This window comes from Aquarana catesbeiana, linkage group LG01, assembly GCF_042186555.1.
Source record: "Aquarana catesbeiana isolate 2022-GZ linkage group LG01, ASM4218655v1, whole genome shotgun sequence".
NCBI classification, from domain to species: domain Eukaryota; kingdom Metazoa; phylum Chordata; class Amphibia; order Anura; family Ranidae; genus Aquarana; species Aquarana catesbeiana.
Genome location: NC_133324.1, coordinates 318,678,361 through 318,702,790, shown reverse-complemented (window position 1 = coordinate 318,702,790; position 24,430 = coordinate 318,678,361). Strand labels below are relative to the sequence as shown.

The window sequence follows — 24,430 nt, the reverse complement described above, 5'->3', positions numbered from 1 at the left end:
CCCCCTGCAATCTGAAGCTCAGAAATGCTGTGTAAATTCTGGAATTTGCATAACTGTAGAGAAGGCAGGGCACAAGATAAACAGGTACAACATATGTAGGAGGATTTTTGTATCACCAGAGGCTAGTCATTTCAGTGGGTGTATGAAGGGTTTATAACCATTTTAAATTGACAGTCAGCACCTACCATTAACATTCTTAAATTGGGACTTGAGAATTTGTTAAGGTCTCGTTCACACCAGATGTAGTGGGGGTATATAGCAGCTATTTCCATTCCTTTCTATGGTGTCTATTCACACCACTGAGTTTCTGTGGTGTGCACTAAAAAAGTACTGCATGCAGTACTTTTTTTTTTAGCGCTGCAGGTTGCGACCTAGACCAGCTCATCGCAACTCGATCTATGAAGAAAACAAAAGTAAACAGTGCAACATGCTAGGATCCAAGCATCAGCACCCTCCAACCATGCGTTCAATGTGGCTTGCTGGTGTGAACAGGCATTTGAGGTTTCAACAAAGCTGCTTAAAGTACTTTGCAAAAGTTTGCCAAACGTTTCAAAAAAGCTTCCTGGACCCACTGCTCTTATGCAAATAAAGTCGGGGGAGTCCTGTGATTTCTATTCTTCAAAAAGGAGATGGAGAACTGTCGTTATGGAATCAAATCTGGCAGGTAGATGCACCACAAAACCCATTGAGGCACTAAAAAGCAAACCAGAAGTGGTCACAAAGTTCCTGTCAACATTGAATTTTCAATGTTGGGTGGAACTGTTCTTTAATACTGAACTGCATTTACACACAGTGTAATACACCTAAAGTAGAACTATTGGCAAAACATTTTTTTTTCATTGTGGATAGAGTTTGGGAGGGTCAGGTTTTTTTTGCCATCTGTGTCCCATTGAGGAGATTTACCTTCACTTCCTGTCCCATATCCTAACAGGAAGTGAGAAAATACCTGCAAATTGAGGGAATCTCTTGGGGACCCCAGGTCATCAGAACTAGTATTCCCATTGAATTATTTCCCCTCTTACTTTTCTGAGCGGCAACCCAAAATTTGTGATTTTTTTTTACGTTCACTTTCAATGATAGTTTTTTCCTTTAGTTATACCTCAACCCACAAGATATTTATACATCTAATGCCTGCTAGAGTCAGTCACAGAATTTTGGCCAAAAAATAAGATTTTAATTCTAGTAATGCATTTAAGCTGGCCATAGACAGCTAGAATCTCATCCCATTCCTTCTGAATCTGCTAAAATTCAAGCTGCGGCTGGGTCTGCAAGCATCACCCTGCTGAACAACAGTCAAATGAAAAATCATCTGAGCCAAGTAGAAAATTATTGGCCAGACAGCAACTGCACGTTTTAATAGATGCAGTCACAGTTTGGCAGTTTCACTGTATTCAGACAGCCAGAAGTGCCACTGCTGTCTGAATACATTAACCAGTAGTAGTGATTTGCTCAATCTATGCTGTTAGAGTGGATGGTGAAAATGAGAGAAAAATCGAGGTGAAGGAGCAGATTTGAGCTGTGTATCCCAAGTAACCTGCAGACCTCCAGCCTGTTGTAATAGATACAATTTTTATTTGGGCACTTTTGTGGTGCATTTGCATAATCCTGGCATTAAAGTGGTTGTAAACCTCAGTCATGAAATCTGAACAAAGCACATATCTGTAGTATATATCTCTCCAAAGCTCTAAGACCCCTTTCTCACTGGGGCCGCAGCAGCCCTAAAGCGCAGCTTGTTTTAGCGGCGCTTTTCGGTCGCTATCAGGGCGCTTTTAACCCCAAAGAAGGGGTTAAAAACTCCCGTGTTACAGCGCTTCCGAAACGCTTTTCAGTTACTTCAGAAGCACTGCCCCATTCATTCCAACGGGCAGGGCGTTTTGGGAGCGCTAAATACAGCGCTCCCAAACTGCCCCAAAGATGCTGCTTGTAGGACTTTTTGGAACGTCTTGCAAGCGCACCGCCTCAGTGTAAAAAGTCACACTTGAATGAATGGGAGGCGGTTTTCAAGCGCTTAGCAGGGGCTATTTCCAGCGCTAAAGCGCCTGAAAACTGCCCAGTGTGAAAGGGGTCTAAGTGCTCTCTGATGTTTTGTTCCTCTATTAATCAGCATGAGTTACTTCTGACAAGTTTTCTCAACAGATGAGATACATTTGTGGGAAGGGGAGAGGGTCAGCAGGGACCGTTTCTATTCAGAACACAGCTCTGTATATTTCCTTCGGTCCAGTTTGCTGTGTGGAGGGGGGTGTGTGCCTTTCCTCCAATCAGCTCCCACACAGTGTAACTGCAGCTCTCCATCCCCTCCTCTATTAAACTAACGGATGGAGAAGGATTTTAACCCAATTCTGCCCTTTTACAGGAGAAGTATGGGTTTTAGGTTTTTTCCCCCATTATACTTACCTAGGTGGATGCAGCATCTTTCTCCCGGCGAACACCGGCGATGGCTCGGTTCTCACAGCTCCCCGAGCAGAGAGCTGCTGACTTTTAATCAATAACTCTCCTGCTCTACTCCTCCACGCTCACTGCAACACTGAGCTGCAGAGGGGCAGGGAGCAGCCATCAGTCCGGGCACCTGGCGGATCCAGACTTCCAGAGTTGGGATGACGCGGTGCCTGGACTGATCTGTGTGACGTCAGCAGAGAGCAGACTTCAGACCGCTCTCTGCTGAAAACGGGAAACAGTAGTGCAAAACGAATTGCACTCCTGTGACCCATAGGGGAAGCCCAGCTGAATGATCTCAGGCTGGACTTCTCCTTTAAAAAAGGGTGTAAGGAAGAAAAGACTGCAGATAAAACAAGTAAAACCTATGTAGGAGCATTTGTTTCATCACTGTGCATCACCTGAGGCTGTTCACTTCACTGGGTATACAAGAGGGTTCACAACCACTTTAAACTCTATTCTCTCTTACAACAAAACAAATATGCTAAGATATGCTAAAAGACAAAGACATAAGGAATATAAACTAGGGGATTGCATAGCTCAGATAATACTTCCACTTACATCAAACAAATCCAAAAACGGCTGCTATATTCTTCGGAATGATATAGCCTAAACCTGGATACACAGCTATCGCAGCTATTCATATAGGTAATACTGTTTAAAGTAGTCTACACAAATAGAAGTAAAGCAGCTCTTCTGTCACAGAACAATCTAAAGCAGATATAAAGGTCAACTTAAATAATAAAACAATTTAGATGAAGAGTACAGTGGTGCGTGTCCCATTTTTTTTTTCTTTTCTTTTTTTTCTAAGAAATAGCTACGAAGGCCCTCAATGCCCATTTCTCTGGTCCTTAGAATGTGTGTTCAAAGCACAGTACAAGATTAACTGCTTATTTCTATAACAATTACATTTGTCTGCCTTCCTACCAAAATACCAAAAAAGGGGACACAAAAGAAAGCTTTACAGGTTGTTTGCTGCAATAAACCAAGACAGGCAATATTCTTTTTACTTTACCCTAAATGTCTATTTTAGCACTGGTCGGTACAAGCCTCCAATTAAAAACTGTACATGCCCAAATCCAAAGAAGATGACAAGCTGTGTAAAATCTACATAAAAACAGAATACAATGATTTGCAAATCTCATAAACCCTTATTTTATGCCCTATATATAAAAAAATAGAAAATAGAAAACATATCAAATGTTCTTTCATCTATTCCTTGTCAGTACCACTTTGTCAGCTTTGTGTTGCCGAGTCCCAACCTGTATGAGACGTGTTGCTGCCATCAATTTCAAAATAACCTTATTTTTTTTCTTAAAATGGTAAATTTTCACAATTTAAACATTTGATATGCTTTCGATTGTGAATAAAAGATGGGTTTGAGATTTTCAAATCATTGCATTCTGTTTTTATGTAGAATGGAATTAAAACCTCCTATTGTTTTCAGCCAAGAAAGCTGCCATCCTGGCCACCGTTTAGGGCACTTTCACACTGGGGCGGTGAGAGCGTCGGCGCTGCTAGTTTTAACGGCGCTTTACCGTCGTTTTAGCGGCGCTTTTCGGCCACTAGTGGGGCGCTTTTAACTCCCGCTAGCGACCGAAGGGGTTGATAGCGCCCGCAAATGCTTTGCAGGTGCTTCGGCAGCGCTGCCCATTGATTTCAATGGGCAGGGCATTTTAGGAGTGGTGTATACACCACTCCTAAACCGCACCAAACATGCTGCTTGCAGGACTTTTTTTTAACGTCCCGCAAGCGCACTGCTCCAGTGTGAAAGCACTCGGGCTTTCACACTGGACTAACAGGAGAGGCGCTTTACAGTCGCTATTTTTAGTGCTAAAGCGCCTCAGTGTGAAAATGGCCTTAATCTTCAACTGCCATGGTGCTGCACATGTGATCAGTTATGACATCAGCCATTGGATGGTTTGAAAGTTTGGTTGAGAGCGCAACAAATGTGACAGCATTCCTGGCAGGCCAGGACCGTAAATTTTTGAAACTATCAAAGTGGTAAAGCGCTTTACAGGCATTGTAAACCCATTCTGAAGAAAAACAAGAACCTGAAACCTGCAAGTCAAAAACATAATGAGCTAGTATGCATAGCATACTAGCTCATTATGTATTACTTACCTTAGATCGAAGCCTCCGCAGCGGTCCTCGTTCACCCCTCCGGCCAGCGACATCGCTCCCGGAGTTACTTTCGGGTATCGTGGGCTCCGGTGCTGTGATTGGCCGGAGCCGCGATGACATCACTCCCTCGTACGGGAGTCGCCGGTAATGGCACAGTCTAACTGAAGCAACGGCACATACTGCCATTGCTTCAGTGCGTATGTGCCGATGACATTGGCACATGCAAATACAGGGGATATCTCCTAAACCGTGCAGGTTTAGGAGATATCCGGGGTAGCTACAGGTAAGCATTATTATAGTCTTACCTGTAGCAAAAAGTGGTCTGTAAGGGTTTACAACCACTTTAAAGCAGGAGTAAACCCGTAGATTTAAACAGCATCCCACATTTTTTGGAATTAGAGTTGTATAATACTTGTATGCAAACTGAATTTAGCCTCATAGTGTCATGCTGTCTATATTAGCCAATCCAATTTAATGCTGCCAGTTCAGGTTAGAAAAAGAAAGTGGCCAGATACTTGTATATGAAGCATGGATGTTTTAAAAATATAAAAAATTATCTTTCTACGCAAGTATACTAGGGTGTACTAAGGTGCCATAACTGTAGCCTGCATAATCAATATTTTCTATTTTTAAAAAAATGATTGTTAGAGATTTGGTGTGTTAACTTACTGGCTTCCTATTTACCTGCAGATTTTTAGTTAGAAAATTCACAGGTTTGAAGCACTATGTCTTGCTGCTTCCACAGCTAATCAGTAAGCAAGATAAAATGTATACTCTTCCACAGAAATCTTAAAGCCCAAGTTAAGTAAAAAAAAAAAACAAAAAACAAAAATCAGCACAAGGGACATTAGTTACTATTAATCCAATGAGTCCTTTGTACTTGCTGGCTCCTGCTTTCCTTGAAATCTTCATCCTCTAACTACCCCCCAAACGTCAAGTGCAGCAGGGGCTAATAGAAAAGAGGGAGCTGTGAAGGGCACTCAAGAGTACCCGACTATGCCCCCCTTTCCACGCACCTTCTCCTTTCACAGAAGCCATATCAGCTCTTTTCTGAATGAAACGTGATTTATGAATGGAGGACCAGCAGATGATTGTGATTGTGGAGCCTGGACCGCCGACAAGAGGACCTAAAAAGAGGACAAGGCTGCTCTGTGTAAAACCATTGTACATAGTAGGTAAGTATAACATGTTTGTAATTTTAAGAAAAAAAATCCTTTCCTTTAAGTTCCATTCACTCATTCAGGCATTTTGAATCGCGAGCGGATTCACGTGGCGCCGCCATGATTCTGCCTGCAATTTCAAAACGCTGTTAAAATTTCAAATAGCACATCAGCATGTTCAGGTGTCAATTTCAATGGCACCTTAAAAATGCAGTTTGATTCTGCCACCATTGTCGCGCTGCAAAAAAAAGTTCTGGAACTTTTTTGGGGGACACATGTCAATTGCTGCAGAGTTGCATTTTTTAGGTGCCATTGAAATTAATGGTACCTGAACACGCTGATGTGCGATTTGACATTTTAACCGCGCGTTTTGCAATTGCTGGCAGAATCAAAATGCCTATGTTTGAACGGAGCCTTACAACAACTACTTTAAGACATGGCAAAGATTGATATGGCTGCCACTTGTGAAGTGAGCACAGAGCTTGAGTGAGCAATAGGAATGAGCTTCTGGGTTGGATTGTACAGAAAGAAGACATTAATTGCTGTGAGGCTAGAGTGGTGCTCACTAAAGAGGGGAGCCCAAGCATTCACTCAGCTCAGGCAGTGTCTGCGAATATTATCAATGCAGGAGAACAGCTCAGGAATGTCTGGACATGAATCTCTCAAGCCTAAAGTTAACACACCACATTTCCATTAAAAAATGCTTAAAGTACAGAAAAAAGAACAAAATACCTGCTGATCTTTCAGAATTCAAGTGAGCTCCCAACTTCTTGTTGTGCACTTTGCAAAGTGCAGTTGCACTCTGCAAGAGCAGTTGCTACAAAGCAAATGAAGAAAAGTTTCACTTTGCAAAGAATACCATAATCATGTGCAAGGAAAAAAAAACAAAAAAAAAAAACAAAAAAACAGCATTTTTGCTTGTATATGATTGGATGATGGAAGTCAGCAGAGCTTCTGCTCATTTACCAAGCTCTGGAACAACTGCACTTTGCACAGTCTACTTTCCTTTAGTAAATCAACAAATCAAATTTACTAAATCAGTTCTTATTAGCTTTATTAGTTAGCGCGGTGTTTTATATTCATTTTGACACTTTAGTAAATCAACCCCAGTGTTTCTGCTGCAGCAAGCAAATTTGTCAGCTCTTCCCAGTTCTCTTTTGCTGGACTACAGAACACCTCCCCCACTTCTCATCTCCATGACAAAAGGGCGTTTTCTGTCGTTGAGCAGGTGAGAGCATGCTTGGAATATCACTCTAACAGAGAGACAGCTGTCAGCTCAAACAAGAAGTTAGGAGCTTAATGGAATTTGTTTGCAAGATCAACAGGTGTTTTGTTGTATTTGCACCCAGACATACATTTAAGCAAAATATATGAATAGTTAAAGCATCAGAGTGCTAATTAAACAAGAAAAAAAAGGGGGGGGGGGTTCAAGGTGTTTGTGTGAACAAGTCAAAGTCAAGGTCTCCACATTGAATAATGTTTCATGTAACTTTATATACCATACAGATATTTAGATAATAATCAGTAATGTATTTCTGTTGAATACACATATTTATAACAAGGTCTTTACCAAATGAATGTGGAACCACAGGATTCTGTCATCAAGTTTAGAGTTCTGCATATTGGAGTGTCATTGTAAAATATCACACTAGAGCCACAGAAGTAGAAGGAGGGTACAGTAAATGTGAAGTGCTCGTATCTTCAAATATACATATAGCCCTTGTGTTTCTTCACACGTTTTTGTGGATCTCAATCCAAAATTAAATACAAAAATTGTACCATTTCTTGGCAGTAACTATAAAATAGAAAACATAATACAAAATTAGGAAACAAAAAAGTAAATATTTCTCAGTGATATTTATCTTTTTTGTACAGTTAGCAGTGAAAATTGCCATGTGCTTAAAAGCCACATGTACAGTAACTGGTGTTCCGCAGACCTGTGCCTCACCTTTTGTTCAGAAGTACAATAAAAGTAACAATGGCTATAGAAAGTAAACATTAAAAGAAAAAAAAAAACATCATCTTTTATCGGTCTCAGTCATGGATGAGTTAGTGGATTCCGTTCGAACGGATATAGTTTCTGTTGTTCCTGAGGATGATGGTGTTTCTGTGCAGACACTGTGGTCTCTAAAACTGGTGCTCTTATAGTCGATCTTTGGGAAAATATCTGCATCACACGACAGGTCATCACATGAAAAATTTAAACTTCCTAGTTTGGCAAGAGAGTGAGATCTCTTCAGAGGGGAAGAAAGAGTAAGACCTGCCAAGCGCATCCTCATTTCAATCTCTTGAGTCCTCTGTTTGACAAGTCCTGGTTTGCCACGTACGCTGTGAATGCTGTCACTGCTTGAACTCCGGGTGAGATTGGAACTAATAGAAGAGGACGTTGGTGTATAGCAAATGGTCTTTAGAAAGTCTTTTGTAAAACTACTCAATAAATCCATTTTACAAAAGCTAGGAGTAGAAGTTTTTAAAAAAAAACCCTCCGATACATCAGCCACTTCTAGTTTTTCAAAACTATCTATTTGCTTTTTATTAGGCTTACCAGACTCTGATTGTCCCTCACTTTCTTTATAGTCACTGGAATCTGTTTTGTCTAGGGGACATTCTTTAATCACAGCAGAGCTTTCACTCCTCAGCCGTTCCAGTTCTTTGGTATGTTTTCTGACCAACCCAGCTTTTTGTAGCTGAATAATGGATTCCTGGTGCTGCATTAAATAGCTATGCATGGCAGGTTTTTCCAATTCTCTGCTAAAAAATATATACTTAAAATCCTTAGCATATTTGGAATCCCTTTTAGAATCAAGGTTTTCAAAAGAACCTACATGACCAAACACATCCTTTAATTCAACTGAATTGTTAAAGCTCTTAGCAGTTTTTGAAGGAGATGCAAGAAAGTCTTGCGAGTCTGTTTCTATCTGCGTTCCTTTAGAAAATGTGCGTCCATGCATCCTGTTTAATACTATTGAAGTCATATGCTGCAGAAGTGCTGGCTGACTGCACACGGTTGGGGTTTCCGTAGACTCCAGCTGCTGAGGTTCTTCACATGCATCAGATGTCATGGCGGCTGACGGGTACATACAGTCTGTACACGAAGGATATCGAGGTTTAACTTTGCTTAGGATTCCAAAAATGGCATCCTCCTACAGTATAAAGAGATGAATTAGAATGCTGATTAGAAGCTGTACAGAAGCAGTAAAAACAGGTTACAGTGACACAAAAGGAGCATAAAATATAAAGTAAAAGATATGCTCCTCAAAGTATTTTAGAGAGGGGACATGCCACCTTCATTCCCTGAACGAATTCAGGTTCTGGATATTAGCAGCTTGATGTATAATGGATATCAATAGCTAAATATGAAAAAAAAAAAAAAGTCACAATTACAACTAGCCTCTTACACTGCAACGTTCACTTTAAAAGAGGAGTATAGATTAAAAAAATAAAATGATACTCACCTAGGTGTTACAATGCTGCATCTGTCCCCCTCCGACTCTGCAGTGAGAACCGAGTGATCAAACACCACTAATTGCTCAGTTCTCCCCTTCCACTCTCAGCAGAGAGTAGTGACTGTCAGTCTCCAGCTCTCTGCTCCGCCCCTCCAGTACTCACTGGAGCGCTGCGCTGTGAAGGGGGCTGGAGGAGCTGGCTCAGGCGCCGATCCAGGGTTCTGGGTGCATCCCAACCATATGGTAGGGATCTTTTCAGAGCCTGGACTGGCTGATTGAAGTCAACCAACAGCAGACTTTAGCCCGCTGTCGGCTGAAAACAGATCACAGGAGAAGTATAGCCAAAATTGCTTTGGCTAAACTTCTCCTTTAAAGTAACTTTTCATGTGACTTTAAAATGTTGACATATGTAAAAGTTCTTCATTTATTCCAAATATATATTCAATAAAATGTGTGCATATATAATTATTAGGTTATACATTCCATTTAAAGGCCTCACAGAATATAGGACACAGATAATTAGCCCTACAGCTTTAGTGGCCCAATTTTGCTGTAATCAAGTATGTCCTGCAGGCAGCTGGATTCCTAGAAATTCCTGCAGAGATGCCCAGTCCTCTTCCTGCTGCTAAGCTTCCCGGAGGTGCTGCAATGGTTAAAGCTTCAGGTCTTCTGGCTGAATTCAATAGAAAAGGGTCTCAATAGGTACCCGCCCCCTCCTCTGAGAATAGTTCTTTCATTGCTTTCACTGCATATCACACAATCTCAAAATAGAGGAGAGCTGGATGTATGACAGAATTCTCTCATCCATCCAAGGATAGCGTTACATGCAGTGAAAGCAATGAAAGCAATGAAAGAAATGTTCTCATTGGTGGAGGGAGGAGGGGGTGCGGATTTCCCATTGAGAGCCTTTTCTTTTGACTTCAGCCAGGAGACCTAAAACTATAAGTCACTATATGTAATTACAGCAGTGGAAGTTCGAAGCCAGGAAGAGTATTGGCATCTCTGCAGTGAAGATTTCACCAGTATCCAGTTGCTGGACATATATTTTCAAATAAACAGCACAAGGTGGGAGTTTAAAATACAAAACACCAAAGTTGTATGTTATAAATCCAAGGTATTACGAATGCTAAAATATTTACATAAAGCAGTTTTTACTTGATCGCATGTCACAAAACCACTTAAATTATAATTATTATTGACAGAAACCAAATAATAGATTAAATGGGTGTCCAAAATATGAGAGTAGAGGATACCTTTCAGAACAGATTAAGAAGTTTATCTGTTGTTAAGAAGTTCAATACAGATAGAAGTAAAAGACAAATTAACAAAGCAAAATGGTAAAACAATACAAACAACAAACATTGATAATTAAAGATATCACCCCAACATCCCCCCCCCCCCCCCCCCGCACAACCAGCCATTTACTGGGAAGATCACCGTGCTGCCGTTTCTCCACCCCCCCCCCCCACCTCTCCAAGCCCCTAATATTGCTGAGAGCAGAGGTCATGTGATCACTTTTTAAAAAAGAGAGGAAAAAAAAGGGGCTTATAAGTTTTTATATATATATTCACAAATGTTTTGCCTTTCATTTCTATTTTAAACTGAATGGGTTTGTTTTACAAAAGGTAAGGGTTCACTTATACTTAAACAAAAAAACAGAAGTTAGATAGCAGAAGTTAAATAGCAATAACAGAATGTGCTAAAATACCTATTGGTTATAAAAATTCTACAACACAAAAACATTTTGCAGTGATGAGAACTGAGGAAAGGCAACACTAAGGCTGGGTTCACACCAGAATCGGATCGCATGGGCTTTCACACCCATGCAATCCGATTCCTGTCCGAATTGACAGTTCGCACTGGGATGTGTGAACTGATCTGGGGGTGTCATTAACTTTGTATTGTCACTCGTAGCGGTTTGCATAGGGCAGAGTGAACTGCCTGCAAGTTTTATGCAATGTGGGAACTGCACTGGATTCAAACGGGTTCTTGCTGCGTAGCAGTGTGAAACGAGCCTAAAATAGATTCATTTCCTGAAAAAAACAATTAATAATAAAATATGCAGGAGGAAGAGTGAAAAAGAAACAGGCAAAGATCCAGAGAATAAAAGAACAAGGAACTGAAAATCTATCCATTTTTTTTTTTAACAAAGAAAGAGACTGCAAGATAAAAATAGAAGCTTAATTTGGGACGAAGAAAAAAAAACAAGAGAATGCTGAATACTTGTCTATTAAAACGCACACATAAATCAGAGAACAGAATAAAAGGAGGCCTATTTTACAGTTCAGAAATAGAACTGAAAATGCCACCATATGACGAATTAACTATGGCCATCAAACATTGTAAAAAGAATGAATCATCGTAAAAAGATGGTGTAGGCTCAAAATGGTTCAAGCAGGCAGAACTGACTTTATGAAGGTATATACATGAACAATAGATGTATGCCAGAAGAATGGAAAATGGGAATCATCTATACTATCCTGGCAATTAAGAAAATAAGATTTTATTTACTGTAAAATCTTTTTCGTGAGGGTCACAGAATGTAGTAAATTCTTAGACATGAGAGTTATACTGCTGCCTTCAGGAGGTGGGGGCACTGGCTAACAGGAAAACATTATGCTCACCATACAGGTTATAATCTAACCTTACATCTACCAAAACAAAACAGAATGAGGACCTACCTAAACTATCAAATTAATTTGCATCCAATCAGGCAGGCTCTTTCACTACATAATTGTTGGTTTATCTAAAGGAGATTTTACAGATTGTAACATATGTGATGACCCTTAAACCAACCCCTGTATAACCCAACCTCCAACCAACACACCTAAGCAAGCAGTATATAAGGCCTAATGGCGCAGAGGGCCGGGACTGGTGTCCCACAAAAAGATTTTACGATAAGTAAAAAAAAAAAAACATAATAGATTCTTTAGACATGTGGGATGTCCAAAAGCAGTCCAACTGAGGGGTGGGCAACAGCAATCCCATAGAAGTGAAAATTTAACTTCAAGGAGTATCTGAGGGGATAAACACCTGAAAAAGGGATAAACCAAAGATTACCCTGCAGCTCCAAACTAGGATAAGTAATTGCCAGTAAGGGAAAAATGCTAACTGAACAATGACAGGACTTTAAAAGCAATGTAAAGAGCAACCAATTGAAGAAATGAAACTTGGACCCACAGTTAAGGTGTTTTACAATACAGGAATGTGAACTAGGGTAAAGGCCGAAGCCTAAAATGAATAACCCCTGACTTTACCCAAGGAAGTTATGATAAAGAAGGTATATTTAGAGAAAAAAAAAAAAAGTCCAACCAGACTACAGCCGGAGTCAAACGAAGAACCCTTAAAACGTTATTTTATGGAAAGGGAGGTTCATAATAAACATAATGTTACCTGCTAGACAAGTAATCAAATAAGGAGAAATCCATTAATATGAGTATCCTCTCAGAAGTAATTTTAAAGTGAAAGAGTGAAAAGAAACCCTAAACTAGGGAAAATAAAAGTAGTAGTAACCCAGATAACTTTGAAAAAAGATTGTGGAGTGAACCACCACACCTGTATAAAAAAAAAGTAAAAAAAAAAAAAAAAAAGTGGCAGGTAAGGAATAAACATATAAAACTAAAACACAAAAGACTTACATGGAAGTCAGGACTTAAAGGGTTAGCTCACCTTTTCCAAAAACTGCCTATGCAGATAAGGGACATCTGTGCAGCTTTTACCAAAGCTAAATAATTCCCTTGCTATAGGTGGAAGCCATTTTACGTACCTCATTAAGAATGACTGGAAAACACCTAGCTGTTCCTGTTCACCTTCACAGGAGTGAGCTCTCTGATTCAAACCCACTCACATGTGCTTTTTCTCCCCTAATGCAGTAGTTCTAAACTCAGCGTTTGAGAGCTTGGACCTGTGATGGTAAAGTTGAACAATAACAGCTAAGGCATCTCTTAGCAACGTCCTTAGCAACATCCTAGGGATTTTCAGTCAGCCCCCAAAGGGCCAGGAGGTGGCCAGTGGGAAGGGGTTTAAGTAAAGGAAAGACCTACTGAATCAAACTTGAAGGTAAATTGAGAAGTAAACCTGCCTTACCACTTTCGAAAATACGACTGTAAAATTCATTAAAAGAAAAAAAAAAGAAAAAACACTTAGCCCAGTAATGGGTAGAATCCTCTGTAGAGGAAGTAGCTGTAGAAAACCTAATAGAAAACACTAGGAATATTAGTTTGACAGAAAATAGGAAGAGGAGGGCATGTGATGAAACTTCATTAGAAGATTGCAGTTTAGTTGCAGAAAACGACCCATCTTCTAGTAGCCAGGTCCCACAAGGGCCTCTAAAACTCATAGCATCTTGTTTAGGGAAATATTGCAGCAGGGTAATGAAGTATTCTGGCTGCTAATTCTCCAGGTAAGTACATGATATTTTAGCATTTAGGAGGAATGAAGGTACACTAATGTGTAGAACCCTCAAAGTGGGGCACATTAGATGCTGAGATCTGAAGGCCAATATCTTGAATCCAGGAATTATAAATCATGTGATCAAGACAGACACCCAACAGTAACATGTCAGGAATAGATAACCCTGTTAAATACAGGGGAGTCCTCAAAGTTTTCCAGGGGTGAACTGCTAGGATGGGGGAAAGAATACATTTTCACACTGGCCAGAATCAAGCAATAGTTAAATAAACTATTCTTTAACAATCCCATATGAGTGACCCATATGGGTCCACAGTGAGTGCAAACCATAGGAAAACGGGCACTAGGGTGGACATAAGGGGCAGTGCCATAAGCAGGACCAAGAACAACTGGAGGCCACCGAATAGTCAAGTGCTTACAAAGTAAAGGGGCAGTAAGCATAAATCCCTGTCTATCCTACAGACTATGAAAACCCTCAGGAGGGTTGTAGATGTGTAAAACATCAAAGGGTACAATCATCAGCAATTGAAAAAAATAAAAAAGTGTTCTCCAGGAGGATGTCCAATGTGGCATTCAATGTGAAAGGGTTCCCAAGGGTATGGTACAACCATAGTAATAATGAAAGATTAAAGGGTGCAGAAAATCCAACAAATCTGGGGAAAAATATGCAGTGCAGTAATCCCAAAAAGGCAGATGGTCATTAATTCAAGGGTCTACAATGGAACTACAAAGGTGAAGTTTGAGCCTCTAAACTACAAGAAGGTAACTACCAAGAAACCCCTACAATGAATAAAGAGGCACTTTATTTTTCAGAATAGGTGTGTACTTTTATGCAATGAACTAAGCAGATGTTTCTTAAATGCATGCTCATACAGACACAAAGCCAAATCACAATATCCATATAACCAGACATAGGGCCAAAGGGCCCTACTTGCCTTGTGGGTAATAGGAGTGCACTTACTTGTGCTATCATGTGACCCAGAATCAGCAGACAGTGGCTGATGTCACAGAGCTGCTCCAGACTCTGGAAGAATCCTGACCATATTGGTCGGGATCCTCCCAGCTGCAACAAGGTATTCCAGTGAGCACTGGAGGGGCAGAGCAAAGAGTGGTGACTGACAGTACTCTGCTCTGATATGACCTATAGCTGAGCGATCAAGTGAATGCTTAGGTCTCGGGCCCCTTTAATGACCAGAGCACTTTTTATAATTTGGCACTGCACTGCTTTAACCACTTCAGCCCTGGAAGATTTCCCCCCTTAATGACCAGGCCATTTTTTGCGATACGGCACTGCGCTTTAACTGACAACTGCACGGTCATGCAAAGCTGTACCCAAATAAAATTTATGTCCTTTTTTTCCCCCACAAATAGAGCTTTCTTTTGGTGGTATTTGATCACCTCTGCAGTTTTTATTTTTTGCGCTATAAACAAAAAAAGACTGACAATTTTGAAAAAAAGGCCGATATATATTCTTATACATATTTTTGGTAAATAATAATTAAAAAAAAAAATAGGGGATAGATTAATAGCATTTTTATTATTATTATTTTTTTTTTTTTTTTAAGTAATGGTTGCGATCAGCGATTTTTAGCGGGACTGACATTTCGGCGGACATAGACACTTTTGACACTTTTTTGGGACCATTGACATTTATACAGTGATCAGAGCTAAAAATAGCCACTGATTAACTGTATAAAGGTCACTGGCAAGGAAGGGGTTAACACTAGGGGACGATCAAAGGGGTTAAACGTGTTCCCTCGTGAGTGTTTCTAACTGTGGTGGGATGGGACTGACTGGAGGAGGAGACATATCACTGTTCCTAAGTACTAGGAACAGCAGATCTGTCTCTCCTCCCCTGTCAGAACGGGAATTTGTGGCAAGTTGTCGCGTTCCTGCGAATCGACTTATGGGTACGTCGGCTCCTTTAACAGCCATAGCAGGTGCATGCACCCTCCGCACACAGAGGTCCGTTCTGGCTCTCGTGCCCACCGGCCACGCGCATCGGGTCCTCCTCCATGCAGAGAGTGCACGCACCTGCTATGGCTCTTAAAGGAGCCGACGTACCCCTAAGTCGATTCGTGGGAACAAGCCAACTTTCTGATGTAAATGTGCTTGAGCTGGTCGGCAAGTGATTAACTGGTAATTGCGCGGTCATGCAATGCTGTACTTAAATGAAATTTGTGTCCTTTTTTTCCCCCACAAATAGAGCTTTCTTTTTGTGGTATTTGATCACCTCTGGGATTTTTATTTTTTACGATATACATGAAGAAAGATAGTAAAAAAATAAAAGATATTTTCTACTTTTTGTTAGAAAAAAAATACAATAAACTCAAATTTTATTTAGTCATACATTTAGGCCAAAATGTATTCAGCCACATGTCTTGGGTAAAAAAAAAATTTCAATAAGCGTATATTTATTGGTTTGAGCAAAAGTTATATCGTCTACAAACTAGGGTACATTTACTGGAATTTACGCAGCTTTTAGTTTATGACTGCCTATCTCATTTCTTGAGGTGCTAAAATGGCAGGGCAGTACAAAACCCCTCAAATGATCCCATTTTGGAAAGTAGACACCCCAAGATATTTGCCGAGAGGCATGTTGAGTCCATGGAATATTTTATATTTTGCCACAAGTTTCGGGAATATGACAACGTTTTTTAAATGATATATTGCTCACACATGTCATGGGTATATGTGGAATTACACCCCAAAATACATTCTGCTGCTTCTCCTGAGTACAGGGATACCACATATGTGAGACTTTTTGGGAGTCTAGCTGTGTACAGGACCCCGAAAACCAACCACCACCCTCAGGATTTCTAAGGGCGTACATTTTTAATTTCACTCCTCACTATCACAGTTTTGGAGGCCATGAAATGCCAAGATAGCACAACCCCCCTCAAATGAACCCATTTTGGAAAGTAGACAACCCAAGCTATTTCCTGAGAGGCATGTTGAGTATTTTGCAGAGCTCGCTCTTTGTCACAAAGTTTTGAAAATTGAAAAAGGGGGGAAAAAAAAAAAACAAAACATTTTCCAAAACAAATGAGTGGCAAAATACTCACCATGCCTCTTAGCAAATAGCTTGGGGTATCTACTTTCCAAAAAGGGGTCATTTGTGGTGGTTTTGAACTGTTCTGGCATTTTACCAACATTAGAAGCTTATGCCACACATCACCCACTCTTCTAACCACCAAGTCCTTTCTGACACTTTTTGTTTAAATGAAAAATTATATTTTGTTGGCTAGAAAATTACTTTGAACCCCCAAACATTATATATCTTTTTTTAAAGCAGAGGCCCCACAGATTAAAATGGTGGGTGTTGCAATTTATTTATTTTTTTTACAAAGTATTTGCGCAGTGATTTTTCAAACGCAATTTTTTGGGAAAAAAACTTTTTTGAATCTTAAATGCACAAAAACACACTATATTGCCCAAATGTTTGGTGAAATATAAAAGATGATCTTATGCCAAGTACATAGATACCATACCATACCACGACATGCAAATTATGCACACCCAAGCAGCGGTGACAAACTATGTAGATTTTTAAAAGCCTTTAAAGGTTACCTCTTTAGATTTACAGAGGAGGTCTACTGCTAGAATTACTGCCCTCAATCGGACGTTCGCAGTGATACCTCACATGCATGGTGCAATTGCTGTTCACATATGACACGAGACCGACGCTTGCGTTCACCTTTGCACACGTGTACGGGGGACAAGGGTGCTTTAATTTTTTTTTTAATTATTAATTTTGCTTTTTATTTTATTTTTACACTGTCCCTTTCATTTTTTTTCTTTTTTCATTTTTTTTTTTTTTTAACAATAGACTTTTATTGAATTTCACAATGTACAGTACAATACATTCAATGTAAACATTTTTGAGGTTATACAAGGTGAATAAACACATGCAGCACTTACTACATAAGTAACAATAGATATTCCTTAGGTGTTCAAGCTACCCAATTGAATATAGGTTCGACCTCTACAGGAGGTACAGCCTGTCACCCCTTATGGGTTCACACTGTGACCAGACTTTTTGCTGAGTACACGCATAGTAGCTTGCCATGGATCTTATGAAGGATCCATAGGAAGTTAAAGTGTAAGTAGCAAGTACTATCAATTCAGGAATATAAATCACGAACAGAGATATATTGTTGTCATTGGTACAGAGTACAGAGTTATCCCCACACACCCAACACACCCCTAACAGAAGCTCACTGGAAAGTATCTAACATATGCAGATTGAAAGCTACTATTAGCATACCACCGCGCCAAAAGGCATCAATTGTGCTTCAAGGTATCAGTAAATACATTTCATGAATGTGAAGAGGCGTATTTAGAGGATCTCCAAACCTCCCAATGTTTATGGAAGGCCGGAGATCCCCCTTTTGTATAGGGAAGAGCTCTTTCCATTGTGTATTGGGTGTTTACTCTAGAGATAACTTCTTCTATTCTAGGGGGTGCTTGTGACCTCCATTGTTTTGCAATTGAGATACGGGCTGCAAATAGGATATGGATTACTACTTTCCTCAACAGAGGGGGGAAGGAATCAATGCCCAGGCTCAGCAGTGTGAGTGCAGGATCAAGAGTGAGGTGGATATTTTTAACAGTGAAGATGAGGGATTGGACAGCCTTCCAAAAAGGTTGGATGATCTTACAACTCCAAAATATATGGAGAAGGTTACCTGTGGATAAACAGTCTCTCCAGCATAGTGCTGATATGGAATATTTCATCTTGTTCAGGCGAGAGGGTGTGAGGTACCATCTGTGTAGAAGTTTTTGTGCATTATCCCAATGGTCTATGCAAGAGGAGGATTTGCGATTATATTTTATAGCTATGTGCCATTGGTGCAGAGGGTATTCCCTTTGTAGGTCCCGCTCCCACTTATTCATATTAGATAATTTAGTTTGCAAATAGGTAGGGGTAGCGAATGTGTAGAACAAGGAGATGCCTTTACGGTTAGTCAGGGATTTATTGAGCAGAAATTCCCATAATATCTGTGGGAGTATTATCGAGTGGGTTGGATTGGAGCTTGAGTAGTGGTTTAATTGGAACCTTTTGTATCTATCGAGTTCACTCATATTATCCATTTCATCTGACAAAAAATGTACTCCCTGTTTCTTCCATGTTTGGGCTGAGAAGTTCGCTATGAGATACTCATATGCTAATGGTATGTTTAGTGTGCGGGTTGGAACGTCAGTGAACTTAGAGTTCACTAAAGAGGACCATGCTGCAATAGTAGCTTGTATGGCTGGGTATGGGGGGATGGTGGATTTGTGATGAAGATTAGCGGCTATAGCCAATGCTGGTAGATCGTGACCAGGGGTTACTGTGCGTTCAATATCTGACCATCTATTGTCCGTTTGACAGGAAAACCAGAAGCGCATCTGGTCCAATAGCGCTGCTTTGTAATATAGTTGAGCATTGGGGAGACCAACTCCACCCAGGTATTTAGGTTTGTAAAGCTGTGCTAGAGCGGATTCTCGGTTTTCTACCACCCCAAATGAATTTTTTAAGTAGTTTTTCTATGTGTGTGAAAAATTGTTGGGGAATAGGGATGGGCACGGTTCTAAAAACATATAGAAGTTTGGCCAATACCTGCATTTGGTATGCAGCTATCCTCCCCAGCCACGTGTGTGGTAGTTTACTTATTTGATTTAGTTCTGCTTCTACTTTAAGCAAGAATGGAGGGAAATTGCATGAATAGATTTTGGTAGAGGAGGACAGCTGCATACCTAGGTACGTAATTGAGGGCGGGTCCCAGTTGCAGGGAAAAATTTCCTTTAATTTGGGCCTTGTTTCATCAGTTATATTGATGGTCAATGCAAAGCATTTGCTAGTGTTGACCTTGTAGTAGGAAACCTGTCCGAACCTGTTTAATAGGGAATTAAGAGCGGGTAAAGATGAAAGTGGGTTAGTTAAGGTTAAAATAATGTCGTCAGCGAAGAGTCCTATTTTATGGGATTCGTGTCCCGCTGTGATGCCCTCTATCGCAGTATCACTTCTTACATATTCCGCTAGTGGCTCTATAATCAAAGAAAAGATTATTGGAGACAGTGGGCATCCCTGCCGGGTGCCGTTAGCCTGAAGGGTTCTGAGAGTAAAGTAGAGGTATAGATTTGTGCTGTGGGGTTCATATACAAAGACATAATGGCGGAGTGGATCAGGCCCGAGATGCCGAACTTGTGCAAGGTCCTAGACAGGTAACCCCAATGGACCCTGTCGAAGGCCTTTTCCGCATCTAATGCCAGGAACATGCTAGGTACTTTTTTGGTTTCAGCAAGTTGCAGGAGGTTCAACATCCGTCTGGTCCCATCAGGCGCTTGTCTACTTTTGACAAATCCGACCTGATCCAATCCTATAAGGGAGGGGGTGATGTCTTTTAATCTGTTCACTAGGATCTTAGCATAAATTTTGAGGTCTGAATTTAAGAGGGATATGGGCCTAAAGTTCTGGGGGTTTGATGTGTCCTTGCCAGCTTTATGTTATATGTTATGTTATGGAATAGTGACTATAACAGCTTGTAGCATCTCTCTAGGGAAGCTGCCTGAAGAGGCTGCTATGTTGAAAACTTTCATTAGTTCATGGGTGAGAGTTTGGTTGAGTGCTTTGTAGTATTCAGCGGAAAATCCATCTGCACCAGGGGATTTATGCATGGGTAGAGATGTGATTACCGCTTCAACTTCTTGGTGGGTAATAGGGGTGTTTCGTTTTTGGAGTGACTCTGTGTCCACTGATGGGACACTTAAGGAATTTGTCTATCTCCGCATATGTGTGCTGGTGCGTTGCGGAGTCAGTGTTTAGGTTGTACAGGGATTCGTAGTATTCTTTAAATACATTGGCTATATCCTTAGGGTTTTGAAATACAGTGTTGTTGAGGTGGTGCTTAATGTGAGTGATGTTCGAGCGTGCCTGTTTTTCCTTGAGTTGGGCAGCTAATAACTTCCCCGAGCGGTTACTCTGGGAGTAATAGGTAAGTTTTAACTTCTTAAAATATGTTTCATAATCTGCTCTAAGCTCCTGTCTCAGTTCCTCCCGGCAAGATGTAAGACGGGAAAGGACCTCATTGGTTTTGGTGATGGGATTTTTGTGTTTCAGTTCAAGATCTGCTATAGTGTCATTGAGTTGTGAAATACGTTTCATTTTCTTTTTCCTCTCTGGAGGCAGTCTGAATGAGGACACCCCTAGCGAAAGCCTTATGAGCACACGATATTGTGATTGGGGAGCATTCAGCATTGTCATTAAATTTGAGAAACTCTGTAAATTTTTTCTGCTATTTCATCCCTGATTTTGGGATGCGATAGAAGAAACGTGTTATTGCGCCACAGCAGTTTTTGGGAGGTCTTGCTGTCATCCACAACCTCTATTGTCACAGGAGCGTGATCAGACCAAGTGATGTTGTGGATGTCAGCAGCCTGGACCTTCTGCAACGGGATCCCAATGAGGGCCTCTGCCAAAGAGCCACAGAAGACGTGTCCCAATCTGCATTCATAACCATATTAAAATCGCCACAGATAAGTAAACTGCCTTTCTGCATTTTTTTTGCCATTGTGAATATTTTACGAATAAATTTTAGTGTTCTCACATTAGGTGCATACAGATTTACCAGGGTATAGGTGACATGGTCTATTTCAGCAACCAGAATGATAAAGCGACCACGGGGGTCAGCATGTACCTGCAGGAGAGAGAAGGTTAACCTATCCCTGACAGCTGTTAGGATTCCATTCTTCTTAGTGGCGTAGTTAGCTGTAAATACTTGCTGAAATTTGGGATGTGTGCATTTCGGTGGCTTATTGCTAGAAAAGTGAGTCTCCTGTGCACACAGTATGTCGCAGTTCGCTTCCGTGGCTATTTTCCAAAGGGCTCTCCTTTTGTAGGGACTGTTCAGGCCTCTCACATTGAAGGACATCAACTTAAGATTCATTCAGGTGGTGGTAGGTGCAGCTATGCCATCTGGTGGTGGAATCGGGCGTTGGAAGTGACGTAGGTGGCGTGTCCAGTGTGTAGGGAACCCTCCGCATCCCTGCCTTGTGCTGAGCAGGCAAACTTGTGGTTTCAAAAACCAAATAAACTTGAAATGGGAAGTGCTGGCAAAACGGCCCTTTAAGTTTATTAAAATATGACAAAGGACCCCTGGGAAAATTTTGCTGGACTTAAACTAAACCAAAGGGGAAATGTTACAGGGAGTAGATTCCTGAGTAAAGACGTACTCCACCATAACTAAACTGCTTTCAGATTTCTTTCGTTTTGAGTAGTTAGAAGAAAAAAAAAAACAAAAAAGTCTGCTGCTTTGTATCTGAATATAAATTCTTATATGTGAAAAAAATGCAGTTCTAACCCTTTTTAAAATACTTTTTAGTCTGACTTTCAAGTAGAACTATAGGCAAGACTTTTTTGTTCATTTTGGATAGAGTAAGAGAGGGTTAACACCCCTGTAAGGTGTATTTTTGCCATCTTTGTCCCATTTGGGAGATTTACCTTAACATCCTGTTCCATGGACAAACAGGAAGTGAGAAGAAATTCCTTCAAATTGAGGGAATCTCTTGGGGACCCCCAGGTAACCAAAGCGAGTGTTCCTATTGGACTATTCCCCCCCTTTTACTTTTCTGGGGGAAACCCAACATTTTAGATTTTCTTTTACTTTCACCTTCAATTATAATGGTAAACAGGACAAATAGAGGGTGAATCTCCTTAATGGGGACACAGACAGAGATAAAAACATGACAGGTGTTCTAATTCATCTCCCCTCTATTCAAAACTAATGTTATCCTTTAAATTCTCATTTGCAAAATTGTGTACAGAGGCTTAATTAAAGCCGAAGTTCACACATTTATTTAACAGTAATGGGAATGTAACTGTCAAACCATCCAATGACTGGTGTCATAACTGATCACATGTGCAGCATCATGGCAGTTGAACAAACAGAGGCCAAGATGGCAGCTTCCTTGGCTGAAAACGATAGGAGGGTTTACTTCCACTTTAAGAGAGTCTGGTCCCTCCAGTGTCATCCGGCCAACTCAAGTAATTTGAACTCATATTGTGGAAAACAGTTTGAACACATCCCTTTAAACCAGAGATAAACCCAATTGACTGGTTTCTACAATGGTTAAATGTTACAGAATATGATAGTTCATTAAAAAGGTGTACCTACCTCACTGTCTTTTGGGCAACTTCGCTTGCTGCTGCAATTATAAAAATCCTTGTTCACTCGCAGCTCCTCTTCGTTGCACTCTGAGGAAGCAACCCGTTTCTTACTGACATATTCTGTTGATTTCTGTTCATCTTCAAAATTTGGGGAAGCAAAGGTGCCTTCAAAAGTCAACTTTTTCACTTCCCATGTCCTGAAATCTAAATCACTTTCATCTTTGGCATTAATTGTGCAGTATGGCTTTGGAAAAGAGGCATCTCCTAAAAGAGCATCTTTTTCTAGCTCATCTACTTCAAGCACCACATTTGGGGACTCCATTGGTTCATGAGTAAGGTGCCTAAAACATATTTTTTCAGACAAAATTGGATTCACGTCATCATTTATTCTGTATTCTTGCTCAGACTCCAGGTTGTTGGGCTGAAACTTTGATGGAAAGAGAACCTCTAAATCACCCGCAGGAATTTCTTGCTCCACCTGTTGCCTCCACAATTTGTTGTGTCGCTGTTTACTAAAAAATATAAAATAAAATACATTTTAAAAAAAGGTTACCGATTGTAATCACTGGTCAACAGGTCTGGCATCTAGAAAGGTACACTGTCAGCCCAACAGTGATAAAAAGCACATAAAACCCAAAGTACGGGTGATAAATGTACATATTTTTTGTCAAGATACAAACACAGGAAGCGTTTCAGATGGCTCCCAGCCCACCTGCTTAATGAACAGTATAACCCCTTCCCGCCGACCGTACGCAGATATGCTTACTCGGCTTTCCGGGGTTATACCGGGATGATGCCCGCAGCTGCAGGCATCATCCCGGTACCGTTGTTTACAGCGGGCGATCGGCTACCCGTGTATAACAACCGATGCGGCTAAAAGCCGCTCGGCTGTTATACCGGAGGAGCGGGAGGGGACATCCCCCCGCCTCCCGCCTCTGTTACCGGGCCTCCCGTGCGATCAGGAGGCCCGGTGTCCGTTCGGCTGCCTTCGGCGGCTGGGGGCGGGCTGGAACGAAGCTGCGAGCGGCTTCGTTCCAGCCTTCTTGTTGTAAACGCGGAAGCGACGTCATGACGTCACTTCCCGTTTACTCGGCTGCCAATGGCGCCGAATTAAAAAAAGTACACAGTATTCAGAATCGCCGTTTTCGGCGATCTGAATACTTTGAAGTGTAAAGGAGGGATGGGGGGTCTTTTGGACCCCCCATCCCTCCATAAAGAGTACCTGTCACCACCTATTACTGTCACAAGGGATGTTTACATTGCTTGTGACAGCAAGTAAAAAAAAAAAAAAAAAAAAATTTTAAACACAATTTATAAAGTACAAAAATAAATAAAATAAATAAAAAAAAAAAAAAAAATTTTTTAAAGTGCCCCTGTCCCCGCGAGCTCGCGCAGCGAAGAAAACGCATACGGAAGTCGCGCCCGCATATGTAAACGGTGTTCAAACCACACATGTGAGGTATCGCCGCGATCGTCAGAGCGAGAGCAATAATTCTAGCCCTAGACCTCCTCTGTAGCTCAAACCTGGTAATCGTAAAAAATTTTTAAAGCATCGCCTATGGAAATTCATAGGTACCGTAGTTCGTCGCCATCCCACGAGTGCGTGCAATTATAAAGGGTGACATGTTTGGTATCTATTTACTTGGCGTAACATCATCTTTCACATTATACAAAAAAATTGGGGTAACTTTACTGTTTGGATTTTTTAA

General features: G+C 40.8%; 1 protein-coding gene across 4 annotated transcripts in view; it reads right to left on the bottom strand.

Annotated features, from left to right (window-relative positions):
* The window catches only part of SSH1 (slingshot protein phosphatase 1), a 160,094-nt gene that overhangs the window by 1,077 nt on the left and 134,587 nt on the right, over positions 1-24,430 (bottom strand). For all 4 annotated transcript variants that reach the window (XM_073630053.1, XM_073630059.1, XM_073630066.1 and 1 more), the window contains 2 exons: positions 22,729-23,233; positions 1-8,860 (listed from right to left, as the gene is read on the bottom strand). The exon at positions 1-8,860 is cut by the window's left edge and continues 1,077 nt beyond it. In XM_073630053.1, the coding sequence (XP_073486154.1) occupies positions 7,736-8,860; positions 22,729-23,233 (1,630 nt within the window). In that variant the 3' untranslated portion in view covers positions 1-7,735. The remainder of the gene's footprint in view (positions 8,861-22,728; positions 23,234-24,430) is intronic.